Here is a 22,189-nt window from a genome sequence, read left to right as displayed (position 1 = left end):
GATTACGCAGCAGTTGTGGGCCGACGCAATCGCTTACCAGGCTTTTCTTTCTGGTCACATAACCATCGCCCGATACACATGCGCCAGTTTTCTTCCCACCACAACATTACGCACTATTCTATGTCTCTTTATTACAGAAAGTGGTGGTTGCAATAAGTTTGTACATTAACGCCTGAAAACCTAAAATAATGCAATATACAAGCATAGAAGAAATACTAACCGCTATATGGATGATGTATGCCTCGTCAGTATATCCATTTGTTTCTGCAGCGGGTTTGTTGTCTCGTTCCACGAAACACTTCGTAGCATTTGTTGCTGTCAGCGCACTTCTCTTCACCGTTACACTTAGCACATATTCTTCTTTTATCTCATAGCAGTTCATTTCATTATCACCAGAAATCGAGGCAAACATGCTCGCAGAAACAAAAAAAAAAGATCAACTTCACAACCTGTTTTCCCGTAGGGCAAACAGAGAGAAAAAAGGTAAAGAAAAGACAGGGAGGTTAAATAGAGGTTATCTCCGGTTGGCTACTCTGTACTAGGGGAGGGGTAAAGGGATGCGAAAGGAGGGAGAGAGAAAAAAATAAGTAAAACTAAAAAAAGGAAAGAAATATGAAAAGAAAATCACACACACACTAAACAGCACCGTTTCTGTGGGCACTGTCACGCAGTCTGCGAATTAAGGCGTCCTCGTGCTGCATAGTGTCAACGTTCCATCCTACGTAACACAGTGCAGAGTCACAATTTGTCACTGAGTCCAGTGTCTTTTAAATAACGCAGCAGTGCCTTCAGGGCGGATCGCGCCATTGTTTGTGTAGGCCAGTTACCAAGGATGTTCTTTTCTGTTATTGGGCGTTTGTCTAGTTGATCAATCGTCGCTGAGAGTGCTGCTCTCTGCCGGTTGAAACGAGGGCACTCACAAAGAAGGTGTGCGATTGTTTCGTTGCAACCGCAGAATTGACAAAGTGGGCTATTTGCCATTCCTATAAGAAAGGAGTACGCATTTGAAAATTCTACTCCAAGCCATATACGGACTAGAAGTGTGCAGTCCCGTCGTGGAAGGTTGAATGAAACCTAAAATAAAGGAATATACAAGCAGAGAAGAAAAACTAAACGTTGGGCAGAGAACGTAACACGGCCTCAACAAGATAGTCCTCACGGAATCCCAAGGAATTTCCAAGTTTGTCAAAAAGTAACCAAACAGCGCATAAACGATTCGAGTCAATAAAAATTATAGATCTCAAAAAACGAATGGGTCTCACAGACTTAATTTTTGTACACCAGTTTAAATATATGAGATCTATTGTTCTTGTTTCATATGTTGGAAATAAAACCACTCAGATAGATTGTCAGCACTGCCCTCAGTGTTCCGTCGGGCGGCAAATAGATGCGTGACCTTCTGCTTTTCTTTACCTTTTCTTTTTCTCCTGCTTGTTTTCTTCGCACCATATTGTCACGTGGTAGTGTGGATCAAGAACATAGTAGCAAAACTGCGAATGGCGAAACTCTTTATTCGGCGAACCTTTGCCTAGAAAAACAGGCTACATTCAAAGCACAACGATAGCGGCGAACACAGTCGGCGATCGTCGAAAATCTGATGAGCGAGTCAAGCGCGTCGACTTTTGTTGCTTCATCGTGGAAGGTTCCAGAGTAATCGCTGCTGCCCGTGTGGTTTGCAGAAACTAATACACAATTCGTGTCGCGCATGCAATCTTATTATACAAGGCTCGGCGAGGACATACACAACAAATAGAATTGCCGCGCGATTGGCCGCTCGAGGCACTTTGCGTGTATTCGCGGGGTTCTCTCACACTCGGAAAAAACTAAACTTTTGTGTGGCCCGTCTTGAGCAACCGAAAGCTGTAACAACAATTTTCTCATTGACACTTTGCATCTAATTCTAATCATTGAGAAGTTGAAAAATTAAGTAAGACTAATTATCTAATCAGGCGGAATGCAAAAATATAATCTTAGCATCTCCAAGCAATGGCAAACACAATTACCTTGGTTCTGCCCAGCTACGTAGCATTTGCATATTTTTTAAATTTTGGCCGAAGTTAACTCAAAAGTGAAACACCCTGTATATTCTCGGCAGTGAAGGAAGCGTGGCGGCGGTCCTGTGACCGCCATCAATAAGTGCTCGTAAAGGCAGCGCGTATCAAGCCAAGCCTCCTTACGCGTCCTCACATGCTAGCGTCAGGCGCGTAATAAGTCACCTTTGGCACGCGGGCCACACCGGCTTGGCGGGGTAGGCACGCATGCACCTGGTACTCTGAAGACCATAGCGTGAACGACACTGACCGCAAAAAGGCGCTTCGAGTGTCCATGTAATTGTTAGACAAATTAATCAGGAAAGCTTGGCTATGCCTACACACGAGAGATGTAGTTTTTTTTTTTTTTTTTTTTTTTTGAACAACCTGCTGAGAAATATGTCGAATATTTGTTCATCGTTCACTTATTGTTAAACTTTTGCAACTGTATTCTGCGGGCGCATTGACTGGGCTGTATTTTTGTTGTATCTTTTCTTACAAATAGTTACTAGAGAGCGATTGTGGCTATCGTCTTAACTCTTTCCCTAGCATGGGGAAAATAGGTGTTTTTTGTATGTTACGGCAGATGTTTTTTTTTTCTGAAAGAACTACTGCACTCAATTATTATAGTAATACATAAACAGAAAGCAAGATGAATGTACTTTTCAAGCACCAAAGTTTTATTAACAAAATTTATGTCATAAAAAAGACACAAATTGTTCAACTGAACATTGTGCAATAACTTGAACAAAGTTTGTAAATACACGCGTGTATCTACTAAGAAAACAAAATGTTACAAAAATTATGAAATATACAAAATGTATTGCCGCCTATTAGGCACTATCTCCGGAAAATGTTTTTAAAATTTTCATTGACCAGGTAATTCACTACAAAAATTTAACTGCAAGCACTACAGTTGGAAATGCCGGGCTGCGGCTGCCGATGTTCCGGGCTGATTTGCTTCGTCTTCTCTTTCAGGCTCAAATTCCGACAAACAGTCAGCGTCCTCTGTCTCGCTGCTTTTATTTATTCCTTTTCTTCATTTGTAAAGTTTTTTTTTTAGTTAGTCTGTTTATGAATGTTACGGACCAACTCTTTCGCTTAAACTGAAGGGGCAAAAAGAAAACAATATATGTATCTATGACAACATGGAACAGAACGGCGCACTATGTCACAACCCAACCCTTTCCCGCCCCCCCCCCAAAAAAAATTAATAAATTATATAACGCTTTTTCACAAAGTAAAGGAATACCAATTTAATTTCTAAACACAAACAGTAAAATTGACTACAAACTAAGCACTTTAGAAGTATGCCTGAAGTTATTCTGCAGTATCACTGTGCGCCTGTGGCAGTTAAAATCACTCGCGGATGTGAATTTAACTCTGTCACTGTTCTTGAAAAAAGAACTGCATTTGTAGACACCTATTTGTGCATATAAAACGTGCTACTCAGCCCCCATGTTTACTTTGCGCTCTACCAACTTCAGCTGGTTTCACTGAATATGGTATATTCGTTCAAATTTCCTCGGGAAAAATAATATAAAACTTTTCAATGGCTAAACTTCCTTCGTGTAAAAGAAGGGAGTATTATGTTGTTGCATCAATAAGGTAGAGTAGTCTTGTAATGTAAATCTGATAAATATGAATGATATGGCTTTTCCTTGTGCTTTGTCTTAGTGCATAGTATTTGTTTAGTAGACTGCTGTATATTGCAATGAAAAACTGAACACAGGAACTATAAGCTTGGAGCAACGTCGGTTACAACGTTTTTAAAACAACACTTTACGAAGTGCTTGAGTACAGATATCTGAGATGTGTAAGGTCTAGCGTCTAAGTATTCACTTGTACCATCGCAGAATTGTTAAGAATGTGAAGGAGCGTGATGGAATTTTTTCTGTGCGTGATGTGAGGGAAGGCAATACTGCTTGAATTGAACACCATTTCAGATCCCCTACATAGCATTAATTGCAAAATAGCAGTCTGTATTAAATTTTCATCGGATGTCGGTGCCACTTCCCTCAGCAAAACATAATGTTCCACCGGCAATCACATCCTGATGTAGAACTACGAGCACATCGTTCACATGAATGAGAAGAAACAGCGGACCCAGTAACACTATGTGAAACGCCTAGATTCATGCGAAACGCGCTATACTCGCAGTTCTTCATTAGGAAAACTTGTCCTTTGTCAGCAAGATACGCACTTACGTATTGAACGATGTACCGACACATTCTTTATGTTTAGTTGTCCATGAGTAACTTCATAGAATGCTTTACAAAAGTCCAAAAAGAGCACATGAACTTGTTCTTCATTATAAATGAGAAATCATGCACAGTAGTCACAAGCTTTGAAATTGCTGTCATTTCGTTACGAAAACTAGGATGGTGGCATGAAAATGTTGTCCTGTCAGACAAATTGTTTATACAATTTGTAAAAGCGTGTTCAGACATTACCCAGTCCGAAATATTTATGAAAGCAGCTCTTTAGTTCGAAACAGGTAACTGATCACCACTCTTATTACGTATAGAGACAAATTCAGCCTTCAGGAAATAAGCCGTAGCCGCACCACAGGCAGTATACAGTGAAATATTTCGTATAGGGCTACACTATGTTATGAGAATAATAACTTAAAAATACCTTCAGAACAGATCCAGCCCCACGGAGTTTCTATCGGCCAGGTGAATTAGTATAATCATGAAAGCCTCTGGTGGTATCCAAAAATGCCACTCCATGACCTAAAAAAAGTCTGCCGGCTCATACAACACCAATCCGCCTTTTGCATGTCCCGAGTGCGCATGCGCTGTACTCTAGCGGCGAGCGCCGAGAACGTTTTGTACGGCGTCGGTGGTTCGTGCAGCCGACGACGCACTCGTAAGCAGCATAGTCGTCGAGAACGCGAACTCTTTATTGTCGGCGCTGTGCCGATCGACGATGCGGTATTTGCGCTATGTTTCGGTAGAAACTTCAGCTGTTCACAGCGATATTCGGTGAACTTCCGGTACATCACAATATATGCGGACACGACACCGATGTCAGTCAGAAATCGACCTCACGCCGACGCCAACGCTCGGCCGGCTGTAGTTGTGATACTGTGCCAGTGGGAGACCTATATTGTCATACTAGTATGACCAAGAAACGACCGACGACGCGACAGACGACAGCGAGTGATCGTAGTGTGATAAGCTTTCGTGCCGACGACGCCGACAAAACCAGTGTGCTGATCGCCGTGCGAGCGGCCGCCGAGTGAGAACATCGCACCGACTACGTGAATATCGCCGCAAATGCGCTCGTGTATGTATTTATTGACAATCAGATTGAGTCGAAACGTGCATCCGACTCCGATATGCACGATTTCCAGCCCTTTACAGCCCTCCACATCAAGTTTGAGGCGGTGTCGATCTCGCTCAGGCAGCTTCATTAGGCATAACACAGCCTACGAGTTCGTCCGCTACCGGCGGACCTAAAATGTAGGATAAGCAAGTACGACGAAGGAAACTGCTTATATAGTTCGGTCCTGACCTTACCGACTTGAAGTGAACCACTCTTAGAATAATACGATGCACACACAGAGAGTGGCAACCGGCGACACCGCGCACTACTAATACCGCGCTACAGGCACCGTTCTTGAACGAACGCTGTCGGTCGCAGTCGCCGGCGCTTCCATGAACGAAGTGCAACTACGGAGAGTGTATTTTTATGCTGCCAGATTAAGCAGTTACCGAAAACACAGTTTGCCTCTTATGCTAAACAGGCAACAAGTGATGGCCCTTTGGACACTGCATTGTAAGCAACAACTCCGCTCGTTGCCACGCGAGTACGGCAGGCGTCGGCATTTTCGCGTGCCCGTGCGGCTAGCTGGTCGTCGTCGCCGTTTTCGATGTGCCCGGGACGTTCACGCCTTCTTGTCTCAGTATGATCGCGTCTGATATGTGCATGATAAGTGTTCAAATATGCTTTGAATATTTCCTCATTATTTCGTGTAAGCGGTGCTCCGTTTCTACTGTACTTGAAGCGGACTGCGAGTGGTGGCGTACGCGTGCAGATGCAAACAAATGCGCCGTTCTTGCGTTGCGCAAATACTCTGGGCGCAGTGTCGCCCCTTCAAAGAGCTATGACCACTGTGGTCAAGACTCAGCTATAAAAGCAGTTTTTATCATCCTATTAGGGTACGTTCAGTGCAGGTCTAACAGTGGCAAGTGCATGAACTCGGCTGTTATATACGATACGGCTAACCTCCGCTGAGCGGAATCGACCCCAGCTTAATCTCGATGTGGGCGGCTGGCGAGTGCTCACGTTCGTGCATTTCAACTTCCGAAGCATATTTGGACTATTATTCGGCACGAATAAATGTGAATAATATGAATACAAGCGTAGGCGCTGTTTCAATCGCGTTATGGTGCGATGTATTCGTTCTGAGGCACATGGCACGGTGAATGGTTTTGTCGGCGTAGCTGCACGAAATCCCATCATCATATTTCGACGACTTGCGGTTGTAAGTCGCACCAGAGTCATTGCCGGCCTAGGCATCCTGTCCAACAAGCGGCCACTCACACAAAACCAAAATTACGACGGACAAATGCAGAAACCCATTTCAGCTCGCTTATTGCAGCGTGCCTCTGCGTCCTGCGGGGCCCCGACGCCGTAGATATTGTTTCTCGCTGAGCCCGCTAAGGTGTCGCCACAGCGCAATGCAAAAGGCGGATTGGAAATATTTATTGGAGTTATTCATTTTTTCTGCTCTATTTAAAAATTATATTGCTACGAACTTTGATTTTATCAATCCCTTTTGATTTGACTAAAGTGATACCATATTGTTTCCGTGTCAGATTCAATGAATTCAATGTAGTCAATGGCTGCGCCAAGATGACTATGCAAATAATGAACACTTGCGACGTTACCATTCCATCTAAATTCTTTATGAATGATCTGTATCGCAGGCTTGTTTTGACCTCAATAAGCAGTACTGCAAGAAAACAAGATCACCCTACAGTGGTGAGCACTGTTAGGGTGAACACCTTATTAGTATTAATGAGCCTATAGCAGTTGATGTTTAGCACAAAATACAGAAAACTTTTATTTCTTTTATCGGTATCATCATTAGGCGTCATATTCGGCAGATATCTCCCCTGAAGTAGAAGGTATGTTGAAGTTATACCAACTTGAATACTATAATGAGGGATTCACCCTAACATTGCTCACCACTGTACGGTCTGACACTCTGGCTTCCACAGTAGCAGCTGCATGTATTTACTTTTTCTCTCATAAACAAAATGTGTGAAATGCAACAACCAGGGGTTGCCTTTTTCACAACCTGTTCTAAATTACGGTCTTATATACGTTATGCATTTGATTCAGTTAGGCTGTCAAATGAAACATTGAATATTTTCCACTCTTCCAGGTGACGTATATGTTCCGAAGCGTGATCCAAAGTGGAACGACTGGCAGGACGCCCTGCGAGCTATAAGAAAGCATAGCTGTAAATATTGTTTTCATGTTCACATTTCACACACAATAGAAAGTCTAAAGGTGTCTATTCGGCAGAGCTTGAAGCAGCGCAACTTCAACGGTCAGCGCAGTAACAGCTTCCAAGCACGAGAACCGTTGCCGATCAAGAGCGCTCGACCCACTAGCGTTTTGATCCAGTTGCGCTGAACCCACTAGAGTCTCTCTTCTTCGGTACAATCACCCCCGGGAAGCGATAAGGGAGCCGTCCGGCGACCTAACAGTTCGTCATGATGAGCGGGTCGTAGTAAGGCCTTAGACGGTCGACATGGACAATGTCTCGTCCACGGCGGCGCATGTATAAAGTTCAGAAGGCAACATACCTCCGATATAGTGTATTGTGCTCTTGAGGATGATCTGTAGGTTATATTGACACAGCGCCTCGGCTGCGTGCAACAACTGCTTGCAGCGAACACTCCTGAGAAACTCCACAACAGCAACAGTCGAAGGACTCCAGACAGCAATAGCTACCAGCCGTTACTGACGTCACATAAACGCACAAACATTTCTAAGCAATGGTAATTTGTGAACAAATATACTTCTAGAAAGATTGTTCAGGACACACTTAAAATATGTCATTGGAGCGATTGTATGCTTATTATTTTTCGAAGTTCCACTCAAGTCCTCTCAACGGCTAAGTCGATTCAGGCTACCAAGGCCCAACTGTAAAGCTTCTTGGTAAGCGTCTTTAAGGATACGAATTCATAGATGCAATAAATTTTCTCCGCTTGGTACCTACGTCGACGCGATTACGAGCCGCATGGTGCCACATACACGAACTGAAAGATGCCGGCTCCATGATTAACGCTAGGAAATTAGTCATTCTGTTCATCCTTGAGCCACAAGCATTAGGACGGGTCCCAATACAAGACAGAGTCTTAGCACAGCAAAAATTGCCAAGTGATATCAATTGGAGAAAAAAATCCACAAATAACAAATGCCAAATAGACATTCTTGCCATTAAACTCCACATTTTTTCTTCGATTGAATGCCTCAGGAGTCGCCCATAATACAGTTGTACAAATACATACACTATTTGAAAGAAGATAATCATTGGATGACTGCTCCTTCCATTGTAATTATAGACCCTTTTCGCGGTGATCCCGAGGGCAACGTCATGTTTGTTCAGGTCTGACGTGTCCATTGCTTGCCTCAGCTGCCTCCGTGTTTATAGTAGATGTACATGACGCTAGTGCGACTCAGCAAACCTGTTTTGGCGGATATCGTGGATGGTGACTGGGTGAACGACACAAAGCTTTGGCCACAGCTTTAGAGGAAATATAAGCGCTTTCTGAACTCATTCCGACTTGTCCAAAACGGGCGATCAGCGTACGCGATAGTTGTACTATATGCTGTGGTAGAAATGTATAGAAACTTTCCGATTATGAATAAATCACAATCAGTGGTTTCCTCATCCTTCTTTATTTGGCAAACACATTGAAGCAGCGTTTGGGATACTTCTTACTGCCGTCGCTATCTGATCTTTTATTTTTGTCTAATTGATCACTTGTGCGCTTCGTTGCTATAGATTTATTCTTGCTGCTTAGAACTTAGATGTTCGGTACACTGTAATAGCTTGTAGCGATGACGTATTATCACTAGTCACTTGCGTACGCTGAGAAGAGTCACGAAAACGTTCAGCCTCGAATATTCGTGTGCTGTCGGTGTAGCCGCCGTCACCCAAGCACGGGGCACTGGTCCAAGTGTGTTCCCATCAATTATTCTTGATACATTGGTGATAGAGGGGCAGTAAATTCGTGTGTAAATTGGGGTAGATGCGTATAGATAACGTGCGAGAAACTTACTATGCCAGGAAGTGACGCTCTGTAACGAGCCGTACTTACTCCTGTCAACGTACCGGGATTGAAGTCCTTTCTTTGAAGGCTAGCGATACAACGCTGGGGCATGAGCTAATTTTTTATCGTCGGGAAATGCCGTGCATCGGAAAGGTCCGGCCAACTAGGCAGTCCTTATGCAGTATTCATTCCATTTCTTAATATGCCAGTCACTACTTTTTCAGCCAACTACAGCACACATCTTCCCTTTGCCTCTCCACAGCAAGAATGGAGCACAATGCGTTAGCGGACACCCCAGTCACATTTATGACAACTGATCGCACGAATGCATGGCAGAAGCGGGAATAGGCTTCGTATTCGTGCGCTATCGCTGAGGCAGCGTGCGGTGCGCCGCCAGAAGCGCCATCTCGTTTCTCTTGAGCAATCGGCCCCGCCGATCTGTAACATGCAATAGTTATAGGGTGCCAATATTATGCCTCATTACAAGATGAAATTGAAAAGAAGGCGTGTCAAGGAAGGCAAATGCACAAAATAGTAGTGGTATTAGACTAGTGAATACTCATATGATTGCACAAATTATAAGATCTCGATGCTAAAGAGCTCCTGTGTCCGTCCAGTGTGTTTTGCGACCTCTTTACCATGAACACAATTCCATACACGGATGTTCTATTTCACCCAAAATGTTCTGAGTGTTTACTAGTATATTTGAGTGATCGGTAGATGGTAGCAAATGGAAAATTGGTCGACATAACAAGAACTCATCGTAATTATCATTCAAAATTAAGACAGAGTACAAGAAAACTAGACGAATGCAAAAGCGCTAAACCTAAAAGTTAGTTAAGAGTAGGAAATACAAGATTTTGGAGATGAAAAGAAAGCAAAACCATTAAGGAAAAGAAAGACTAGTCAACAGCGATTTGCATTGAAGAAATACAAACTCTTCCAAAGTGCATGAGTGCACCGTGTGGTTTGCCGTTCCACAATTCTCATTCTTATTATTCGTGGGAGAAATGAGGCTCCAAAAAGACATTTACTTGTTTATTCAGTTTCAGCCGATGTTGAGTCGCCTTAAGTTCACCTACATCACATCATCCATCTTCAGTATCATCTTATTGGGATGGCAGGTTAATTCGGGATGGTGGAAGTCTTCTTCTGTCACACGATTAGGATAAGAATTTGATATTTTCCAATATTTCATATTATTACCGTGTTTTTTATTCGAACGCTTATTAAAAATAGCCTACGCAATTATCACGAATTACTTACTACTGCTGAATTATCTCACCAGGCGGAGATGATTCGCAATAAAAAACAAAGCAATCTATTCTGAAACGAAAAGGAATACAATATTTGTAGTAAGAAGCTTTAAGCACATGCTTAAATTAGAAAGTTTAAGATAATTGTCATTTAAGTATAGTTCCGTGTTTCAACATTTTAAGATGGCCATGTCTACAACAATAACTGACGACAAATTATGGATTCAATTTACTTGATTACGCACGCAGCACTACAAATTCCGACTAGCATTGCAACCGCTATGTAACGTATAAGGTTGGGGTAAAATGATACTGTAGTTGCGCTTCCCTTTTCCCCCAATCTGATGCCGATTTGACCTTTGCGCACCTCCCGATACAACGCAATGTCCCTAACAGAGTATGGGCAAGATTTTATTGCACGGTTGGGTGAACCTTTATTCTGCGCCACCCCATTACATCATCGGTGCGCTGTAATAAGTGAAGTTGAGCGAATAACTAGAAGCCAATTATTCCGTTGTACATGACCATTTCGAAACCTATCAACGCAGAAAAATATTTTGCGATGATTGTACTAAACTTTCTAATACAAACTCGTGACGTAAAGCTGGTACTGTAAACGTTATTAACGTAATATGTTTAATTAGTGATTATGCTGTGCTGCTTTTTCTGGCAAATAATGTCTGCCTGGACAGATTATTCACCTGCACTGACGTAATACTTATAAGTTTCGTAGGCTTCCATTTAGCGTTCGACGTTAAAAAAAAGCTCATTGAATAAGTCTGTATATCATAAGTGCGTATTTATTGTGTAAAAGTAGATTTTTTCACCAAGCACTTTGTGATTACTAATTGTACAACAAAGTGCTGTGAATGTGCGTTGTGACAGAGAATAGGACGCAAAACCTAAATTTTGTGATGACATCCATATACAAACGCTCTAAGTAACATTTTTTTAAATGTATTACTGTTAATTCAAATGCGAGGCTGCTTTTTCAAGGCTTTCTTGTGTACCAACCATCTAATTGAAATGGGCGCGCAGAGCTTATTGGTCCTTTCTCCTATGAATCAGGTAAGCCTGCCTTGAAAATTTTGCCATCGCGTGGGATATGACAACCCTCGTCAGACTGCCTTCACACCTGGAGCCTGCCTGTTCCTAGCGTATAAGAAGGCAGCCATTATGATACATATACATGCAGCCAGTCAGCCTCTAGAGTCTGTAAAGAAGTACGTTTATCTAGGTCACTTACTCACAGGGGACCCTCATCATGAGAAAGAATTTTACAGAAGAATAAAATTAGGTTGGAGTGCATACGGCAGGCATTACCAAATCCTGACTGGGGGCTTACCACTGTAGTTGAAAAGAAAAGTGTAATCATTCCATTCTACGGGTACTACCATACGGGGCAGAAACTTGGAGGTTAACAAAGAAGCTCGAGGACAAGTCAAGGACAGCACAAAGAGCAATGGAACAAACGAAATGTTAGGTTTAACGTTAAGAGACAGGAAGATAGCGGTGTGGATCAGAGAGCAAACGGGGATTGCCGATATCAAGAGGAGAAAATGGAGCTGGGCAGGCCACGTAATGCGTAGGATGGATTACCTGTGGACCATTAGAGTTGCAGAATGGATACCAATAGAAGGGGAACGCAGTCGAGGACGGCCGAAAAAAAGGTGGGGTGATGAAGTTAGGAAATTTTCAGGCGCAAGTATGAATCAGCCAGGGCAAGACAGGGGTTATTGGAGATCGCAGGGAACCTTGTTTATTGAAGGAAGCAAGCATAATAGGCTGTTGATGATGATAATAATGTTGATGATGTTGATAATGATGATATATAGAGCTTTCTGAATGCGCATCGGTATTCCTTCTCAACCCTTGCTCCTACTGTCATAGTCTGTGCAGGATATAGACGACAGTTATAGTTTAATGTCGCGCGAAGTCTCTAGCAAACAAGGCTCATAGAGTGTTGCCGGAAATGTAAAGCGGCGAGTTTGGAAAGATAGATAACTAATTATCAGTTGTGCATACTAGTAGTGACAACCAAAGAAGCCGTGTGTTTTCGGAAGCATGAAGATTGGCTGTGCTAATGCACACTTAGGTGAGGGGATAAAAAAATGACACCATCTTCCCGTAGGGGAACCCTGAGTAGTATGCGAAGCGGCCATGGGGTCGACTAAAGTTCCCATTACGCGAGCCCTTGTTGCATCAGTAGCAACTTCTCGGCGGTGCTGACGTTTCCTTTCGGCTTCGCGAGCCCGAAGTTCGGGATCGGCCTGTCGCCGCTGCCGTTTCGTGGCAGCGGCTCGAGCCCACTTCTCAACACCGCATATCGACGAAGTGAATGATGATGAGTGGGCGAAGCACCGGGGATCATTCGGACAAAACGCCGGAAGCGTTCTCCCGAAGCCGGAAGCTGGATTCCGGAACCGGAAGCGGAACCGGAAGTTGAAGCGGAACAGGAAGCGGAAGCCGGAACCGGAAGCCGGAGCTTGGCGTATATGCGCAGTATGGATGTGGACGCCGCACGGCGGAGGGAGGGAGGGAGTGACATAGCCCCGACCATAAGCTGCTTCGCATCTAATAAAAATTAGGCCCACTGCACTCCGTTCCTGTGTTCACGTGAATTTGTGCGCGTCACGTCGTTGAACCTGTAGTCCGAATTTTCATTTACCCTGCACAAGCTTTAACTTTATTTGGGATCTTTCCGCAATTATTTTAAGTGTCAAGGAACAATTTTACCACCTGCTTTTAGTTATTTGGTGTCCCCAAGCGTATCTCTTCAACGCGCGTCGATGGCCCAGCACCTCAACTTCCATTGACCATTCGTTTTATAATTATATGTCGGGCATGAAATGCGCAGTTTGTTCAAAAAACAACAGGGAATTGCTATTGTATAGGTTGTAATGAATATGTTGCAATGTTTCAGCAACGAAGCATCCCGGAAGCATTGGAGAAGGAGTGTGGTTGCACGCAGTAGTCATGTATGATTCGGCGTTTTCTAACGCAGCACTGAGTAGTCCTACTAAGTGGAAAGCCGAAACTGAAAATAACAATGGCGTCAGTGGCGAAAATCCGATAGAAGGCTATTTCAAATCTTTATTTCAAGAGGTTTGTATTCATTCCTAGCTGTTCTCCATTATTGTGCATTATTTGACTATAAGCGATGCTAATGAATCGCTGCAGTGCCACCATGATAGGCTTTTGATTTGTATGGTATATTGAATAGTAACTACAGATGTAGGGTACGATCATTAGTATAAAAACATGAAAATGTTTGCAAATGCATTGCATCATTACGTGAATTATGCCACTGCCAAAAATTTTGAAAATCCTCCGCATAACAGCCGAAAATGGCAGTGCCAATATTGCGAAAATGCACTCGTCTCTTAGTCACGCCATTTATGTCAGTTATGATGTCAGCTGGTGAATCTTGCGTTCTGTCTCAAGTGTACTTGCTGCGTGAAAGTCAAGCTTTTGAAACAATGTGAATTAGCACATTTATACAAAAGCATAGTTCCTCAAACGTTTCCAGTACGTTACTTCTTCCGGTAGTATGAAACGTACCGGGACCCCTCAACATTATAAACCTTGTGTAAATATACTCTTGTCAGTGGCGAAGCTGCATCTACATCTTAATTTATTTAAAAGACATTATGGTGGTACCACGATGGTTGTTAATGCTGCCTTTTAACAGTGATTGACCTAATCATGCATTTTAATGACAGGGATGTATTTGCTTTGTTGATACAAGCAAATCAGTGCTTGAGTCGGTATACCTCAAGGCTCACCGCATATTTGCTTTAGCATGAAACCCGTTTCCGGCGTTTGATATCATTACTAGAACGGCGGAGAAACCCCTTTCACAAAGATAACGTGATGAGAAAGGAAAGAACTTCCACGGCGCATTTGCTTGTCTTGGCAGCCGTGCTCCCTCAAGGGCTGCAGAAGATAGCGCCAACCTTCCTTTCTCACAACGAACCACTTTGCAGTAAACATTGTGGCCCAGACATTAGAGTTGCTGAACAATTTCTGTTCCTGGAACTCCTCCTTGGCTACAATTTTGTTGATGAGTTGAAGGAATTCCTCTTGCAAGTCATCAGTAAGATCGTCCAGAGTGAATCGGGAAGTGCAATGTTCAGATGTGCATGGTCATTTGCATCAATATCATGAAACAGTATGTTTACTCTTCTTGGAGGCTTGGTAATTGTTCCTTTATGTCTTGTTGCAGCTTCTCTGCATGTTGTTCTGCACCTCATTCAGAATTTCGGAAGACGCTACGTTTCACTTCTCAACTGTTCCCCTCATGATCTATGTAGGGGCGGAGGAGCTCCGAGAGGTGAAGCGGTGCTTATCTCTTGGAATCACTACTTACGAGAACTGCTACTAGAAGGCCGTTCTGTAAGCATACGCTCTCGATAAGTCCCAATACGCTCTTAAATCACTTGCAACGACAGGGAGACTCGCTACGGCACGCGCTTCGCAAATTCATTTTGATACAGACGCGAAGAGCAGCGCCACTTTGCGCGTGCTTAATGAATCATGGACGTGCTTGTTTATCGAAGGAAGGAAGCAGAAATGTTGCTTGGACGACTTCCCTGTCTATTGGCTAGCGTGGCACCTGAACTGCGACCAGCAGGAAGCTACAGGAAGAGAAAGACAGCGATACCTAAAAGATGGATGTCTAAAGGCTTCTTTCAAGCATTCGACCACTGCGCGCAACACCCCTATGTGAACGCTGTGCATGCGAACACTACCTACGAAGAACACTATATACTGTGGGTATTTATTTTGCACTTATTCAGTCATCTGTATATTATCATCATCATGTGTGTGCCCTTCATCTCCATCGCTCGTGCGGGCGCATCATCAGCGTGGACTGGGCCGAAAGTTCTTCGCCGTGTCTCACGGGCTCAATGCAGGTCCACCATTACTGTGACGTAACAAGTGTGGTGGTTGTGTTTCTAGGTCACCCGCCATCTTCACGCCTAGCCTGCGCCCTGAAGCTTTGTTTAGGTCACCGCTTGTGCCCACTGTCCGCCACCATGCTCGCAGGCGGAGCAGCCGGGCGCTCCTATCCTAACCATCCCAACATCGCAACCCGCACCTGAACCAAACATTGATTCGTTTTTCCTCATACAAATACACTTATGCATGCGTGTCATTTTAGAGGCAGCCATATTACGTTAAGAGACACTAGAGAGACAAAACCTGAGGGAATATAATATATTTTATTGAAAAAGAAGGTCCAGATGAGGAAAATTGTATTTAAGGAAAATTTTATATGTAGAAGTTCTGTAGCTGGCTCCATATATATCTTACTGCTGTTTTTGCAGAACTAGAAGCGTAATAATGTTGGTTTTAGGTGTGGTTGCGCATACCAGATGACAGTATTGATATGGCATTGAAATATGGATATCAACCACCGTCTATTGAAATGAATAAAAAATATTATTCAGCCCCTTTGCATACCAAAAGCCACGATATTATAATGAGGCACGCGGTAGTAGGGGATTCCGGATTAATTGACAACTTGGGGTTCCTTAACGTGCACCCAATGCAAGATACACGGTTGTTTTTGCCGCTCGCTCCCATCGAACATTGGCCGCCGTGTCTGCACTTTGGTGCTGCACCCTCGAGCTTCGCAGCGCAACATCAGAGCCACTGCGCCACCACAACAGCTCATTGAATTGAACCGCTGTCGTATCCTTTTTCTTCAGAATTAAATCACCGTAAACGTATACAGCTAGTTGTGTGAACAGGCTAGTTGATAATACATTGTAAAGCACAGCGCACCATCGGAGGAGAAATGGTTGCAACAGTTGCCTGCTTGCTTGACACCTCTGTACGATGGTGTGCTTTTTTGACATTGGCTAACAGTTAACCAGAGAATGGTGTGGCACCTGCTCTTTCAAATCTCATTTTTCTTTTTATTGAGGAAGTCCACTGAAGTGACAATATTGTCTACTTAAAGGCATGGAATATAGAATTGAAACTCCACCCAATTTAATAACCTTATATATCCGAGAAAAAAAAAAGCTACTCATTTTTGGAGAACCGTATATACGACACCAAGTGCTTGTCTTTAAACTGATGTGCAACCAAACAAATTTCTCGGGCAGCAGACGTGTATTTAAAAATTGTTTCCATTTTTGGTAGGTGCGTTTTCAGAAAGTGGGACAAATGCAACTCGTTCAGGTAAACAAGAGAACCTATTGAAATCTTACTCCACCTAATATATAAATGACTTACGATTTTTTCAAGCCTTACTGAAACACAAATACTTACAAGTACCCATTTCGCGTGGCACTAATTCAAAAAATGCAACTTTATATCGCACAACAATTTGAACCCTTTTTATTGCTATTCCAGCTTCAGATGTACTTCAGGAATCAGTCTATATTGGTGAATATCACGGTTGAAAGCGTTAGCAAGGTAAGTTGATCAGAAGAATACAATGACTTTGAAACTTGTTTTTCACATGAAATCGAAGGACGGTATTTTGCTTGTCATGCACTAGCGTATAACTAGGCTGATGCAGAGACTAAGGCAGGCCCATTTTGAAGATATTACCAAGTTTACGTTTTTTGCAACTTGTTTCTTTTTGAAGAGTACCCCAAACCCTACACTTGAAGCAAGGAAGATGCAGAACGACTGTACAAGTGCTTCAAACTATTAGCACTGCAATGCTGCTTATTATTTGATTTTCTGAAGTTTTATATCAGGGGACAATTTCCTCGGTTTACTTGTGCGATTGCTTCATTTCAAGCCTTATTTCCCGCCTTGACAATGAGAGCTTCGTCAAGGGTGTAATAGCATCGTCAGTACGCACGCTCACCGCTTTAGCCATCCTTGTCGCATGGGTCATTTCACGCAAAATCAGCCAGCGTTTTTTTTTTTACCGTCACCAATATAGTTGAAAAAAAAATTGAACTTTTTTTAACATTTCAGTATTTCTAGTGCTTTTGCGACCGACAAAAGCGAGCGAAATTCGAAAGATTGAACTTTCTGTGAACGCAGAAAAATTGAGAAAGCACAAATTGATACAGAATGTTAACCTGGTTAACAAAGCATCACCCAAAATATTTGAAGCTTTGAAGGTTCAGTAGATCACGTAAAAAAATTCGAAAGTAATTTTTTTTGCAAAAAACTTCGTGTTAACGGTCAAACTTTGCTTTGGTAGTCGGCCTAAATACTCGTATGTCCGTGATACATGATTAGATAGCGCTACGGGGCTGCTCTGCATGTGAGAAGTTACAAGAACACATTGTTTCATCAATGCGCAAGATGTTTTCAAATGTTCATACGAGGATTGCATAGGCAGCATAAATATAGGAAGTCTTGCCGCCTAGCATGGACAAATGTTTCATAAAAATAAGAGAAATACGAAAATACGAGCAGAGGTCGAGAAAGCTGCGAGCATTGTGGACAGACTACTGAAGTGGGAAATCCACAACAGCCCGAATTTTATCGCGGTCGGGGCCGGCACCTGTTGCGTCCACAAGGTAACCCAGGTCAGTAATTCACGTTGGCCAAAATAACACTTGAAGAGTATAGCTGAAGGCCACCTCTCCGGAACACATTGAGAACCGCTGAAAGGCGTTGCAAGTGACTTTATGATGTAGAAGAAAATACAGCGACGTCGTTAAGGTAGCATATACAAGTTGACCATTGGAAACCATGAAGAAGTAAGTCCATCATGCGTTCGAATGTCACTGCCGAATTGCAATAATGGTTTTAAGTTGATAGAGACCGTCTGGTGTTACAAAAGCCGATCATTGTCGTCCACAGCGATTTGCCAATATCCCGAACGGAGGTAGATGGAGGGGAAGTAATTCGCGCCGCAAAGACAATCCAGCAGACCGTTCATTCGTGGCAGAAGATATACATCATTTTAGTGACCTTGTTCAGATGGCGGAGAGTTCATGCAGAAGTACCACGAGTTATTCTTCTTTTGTACAAGGACGACCGGGGCAGCCCAAGGACTACAAAAAGGTCCAATGACGTCCTTTGCGAGAATCTTGTCCACCTCTTTCTGAATGACGTGGTATTCAGTCGTCAACATTCGATAAAGAGGCCGAATAATTGGGATAGCATCACCAGTGTGGATACAGTGTTTTATGATCGAGGTTCGGCCCAACGGTCTTTCATCAGCGTCAAAAATGTCCCGATATCACGTAACCATGTGGCGTAGATCCTGAGACTTCGAGAGAGAAGAGCAGCTGCTATCATCTTATTGTAGTTATCGACAGGCCGTGATGAAGTCTTGTCGCAAGCAGATGGCAAAGGGGCATCGGAATCCATAGTATATGGAGTGTGCGCTTTAAGGGCAGACACACTAGCCAGTTTGATGCCTTGAGGTAACACCCTTCGTATGGCTTAAAGTTCAGAAGATCGACGTACGCGCGGTTGTCAGCAAGCGTCACAACTGCGTGAGGCACAGCGAGGTTGAATGTCAGGATAACGTCTAACATTCGGTGATTGCACATAGTCAGTGTCCGTCACCGGAAGAATGGGCGACAGAATAAGTTTGTTCAAGCTTCCAGTATGAGACGAAAAAACTCGACGGAAGACAACTTCACGAGCACTTTATCGGTGATATCAGTGAACAGAAGTTCCAACTGTAAGATACCAGTGGCACCATCAATCAAAGCAGATTGGGAAGACAGGAAATCATGATCAAGAATTATAATATACGGGCACTGGTCAATGACGACGAACAGAACTGTCACGTGGTGTCCAGCTATGCTCACGCGAGCGCTACACATTCGTTTGACGGGAGGTGTACGGCCATCGGTAACTCGTACGACACAAGAAATAGCAGGCGTCTGCACTTTGCGGAGAAAAAGACGAAGGTGGGAACTCATTACCGATATGTATGCTCCTGTCTCAATCAGCTCCGATAGATTCACGCCATCTATGTGAACGTCGACAAGGTTCTGTGTTGTGGGCACAGTCACGAGAGGATTTTTGGGACCGGCAGGCAATGCAGTGGTACCTCCGGCTGCTGCCTTCCTTAGTTTTCTGAGAGGTGACCACAAAACTTGGGCGATGGGGACCAACGAAGCAGTGGTGAGAGATCTGCTGGTACTCCGGGCACGAAAGGTGGTGTCACTGCTATGCATAGAGGGTCTTTCCTAAATAGCTACGATCTTGACTCCTGAAGAAAGGCTGTGACGACGAATACGGTCAGTTGCAGCACTGGCGGGTGATGCGGTCCATCCCTCTGCAGTTGAAGGAGATACGCCTGCCATCGCATGTGCGCCACTTGGTTGGGTCGCGACATTGGTGATAAGTGGGCTGGGGCCGAATGTACGAAGAAATAGGGCTGACGTATTTGAGGTTGAGAACAGAGACGCGTTTATACCAGAAACGGCTAAGTCCTGGCGCACGACGGCTTGAATAAGCGGAGTGGTTGGTTAAGATTATTTGTTGTTGCGGCATTGAAAAGCACTGAGCGAAGCGGTCTCAATCTTGCATCGGACGATGTGCATCATGTTTTTGATTGAAGAGAATTGACCTGGCAGGGGAGGTCCTCGGAAGACGAACAAGTGGTGATGTTACGTAATGCGACAAATGTCTGCTGTATTCGACGACTCTTCGCTTCTTTAAACTATCGGCACTCTACAATGATGTCAGTGACTGTAGCACAATCCTTTTATACGAGCAAATGAGAACTGTCGTCAGCAATTCGTTTTATTACGTGGCCAACGTTTCCGATTCTAACATCTGGTCATCAACCTTTAGCCAATATGCCAAGATATTCTGGATGTTGACGATGTGCGGTTCGATAGACGTTTGCGCATGACCGGCGAGTTGTGGCTTCGCGATGTGCTGACGACCGTCCGCTTTACCGGACTTGTCTCGAAGCTTTTGTTTGCAGATGTCCCAGCTCGTAATTTCCGCTTCACGCGTTTCGTACCACACACGCGCTGTGCCTTGTCAACAGAATATCACATTTGCAAGCATGAACATCGGATGCCAGCGCTTGTGCGCAATCATGCGTTCATACCAGTTCCGTAATCCTCGACACTGACGCTGCCGCTTTGCAGAAAACCAACCTACCAGAGTCACGAGGCTGCGCCAAGATGCTGCCGGAGGTGATGCAGGTGGATCAGTCGGCATTGCTTGGGGTCGTACCAGGAGTCTACTCGGGAGTTCTGTGTTGCGATGGTGAAACCCCGCACATCAACGAAAAATGTAGGAAAGAAGGAAGGAGACGACATACATTTACAAGGATTATTTACAGCGGCACGCAATATGGCTAGTCCAAGCACAAACATAGGCGCGTCTTCATTGTAGTCACTTCGTCGCGCCCTTGTGGGCATCGCTGAGTGGCTGTCTCGTGACATGTTTGTCCATTCGAGCAGGAGTTATCGTGTTCGAGAGTAGCTATAGGTTACCAAACTCCAAATGGCTGTTGCTCGTCAGTATTTGTAGGGCTTACAATCTAATACTTGTTGCAGAAATGTCACGCTCGCTCGGCTAGGACCCCCCCCTGTGTTCATGACGTACTCTTCACAAATGGCGTGGAGAGACTCGGGCATCAAGACACACACGATATTCCGCCCCTTGACGACGAGAGAACGTTTCCATCTCCATGGAAAGTACATGCACTGTATACTGAGGCAAGAGCAAGAACCCTACATGTGTGGAGCACCTAGCCATCTGCGAGGGCGGTGGGCTTCAGCGGCGCAGGGCAGTCTCGCGTGCCACCCGTAGCGGGAAATATTTACTATAAAGCTCAAACTAACTTTGCAAAACAAACGGGTCTACTACGATTAGGGAGCAAGCACGATTGCAAAATTGAATGGTAAGGCGCCCACTAGCTGCACAAAGAGTTAAACATGTAAGATTTCTAATGCGTGTACAAATTTCCCTTGTGTATTTGGTTAAGTCATTCCTGTAACCTAGTATGCCTACACAATCCGTAGCAAGCACAACACGTTTCACGTACCTATATACCGCGGCTGCATCCCTTGATATAGCCTACCCATTTTGTTTTTCTTTGGACGCATTTCTCTACCTCAAGAATTTCGACATAAAGAAACATTCCTCTTTGCCAAGCACGGTAATGAAAGTAACCAACGAATTTTTCGTTTGCTTTATCGTTATGCAACCATACTGCGCCAGAGGATTGTAGAGTACTTGTGTGTGCCGTAGAGTACTTGCAGCAAATGACCACTGTCCCAAGAAAGTTGTAAAAGAGTAAAGATGGTTCTTGTAGAGTAGGTGCTGGCATAAACGCCGTATTGCAGTTTATTTTCACACTGTACACTATATTCTTCGTATTTATTTGAACACCATCATCATCAATCTAAAAACCTGGCAACTGAACTCAGCACATAGAGCTAGAAACGAAGGGTGTTAAGTAGGGTATATCAAATAGAGCTCACGCAGCTGCTAGGTTGAACTAAAGAAGTGTTCGAGCCAATATAAAAATGATTCTCCAGACACGGGAATAGCTTGTGGGGACCTGCAGAAATCAAATGGGAGCATTGTAGCACTTCAGAAGTATACTGCTCATATTGATAGCAATGCTTGATGATGGCGGAGCAAATTATCATTCACGTGTTTTGATGGGAGAACGGACAACATGTTGCCCGACGCC

At 43.8% G+C, this 22,189-nt stretch overlaps 1 protein-coding gene across 1 annotated transcript in view; it reads left to right on the top strand.

Annotated features, from left to right (window-relative positions):
• LOC119463772 (uncharacterized) overlaps positions 1–22,189 on the top strand; it is a 114,926-nt gene that overhangs the window by 3,928 nt on the left and 88,809 nt on the right. Inside the window, exons 2-3 of the mRNA XM_037724597.2 lie at positions 7,429–7,506; positions 13,508–13,689. Of these exons, the coding sequence (XP_037580525.2) occupies positions 7,429–7,506; positions 13,508–13,689 (260 nt within the window). The remainder of the gene's footprint in view (positions 1–7,428; positions 7,507–13,507; positions 13,690–22,189) is intronic.

The sequence above is a fragment of the Dermacentor silvarum genome, chromosome 9 (genome assembly GCF_013339745.2).
Source record: "Dermacentor silvarum isolate Dsil-2018 chromosome 9, BIME_Dsil_1.4, whole genome shotgun sequence".
Taxonomy (NCBI): domain Eukaryota; kingdom Metazoa; phylum Arthropoda; class Arachnida; order Ixodida; family Ixodidae; genus Dermacentor; species Dermacentor silvarum.
Note: the sequence above shows the minus strand (reverse complement) of the source record. Positions and strands in the feature narration are given on the sequence as shown.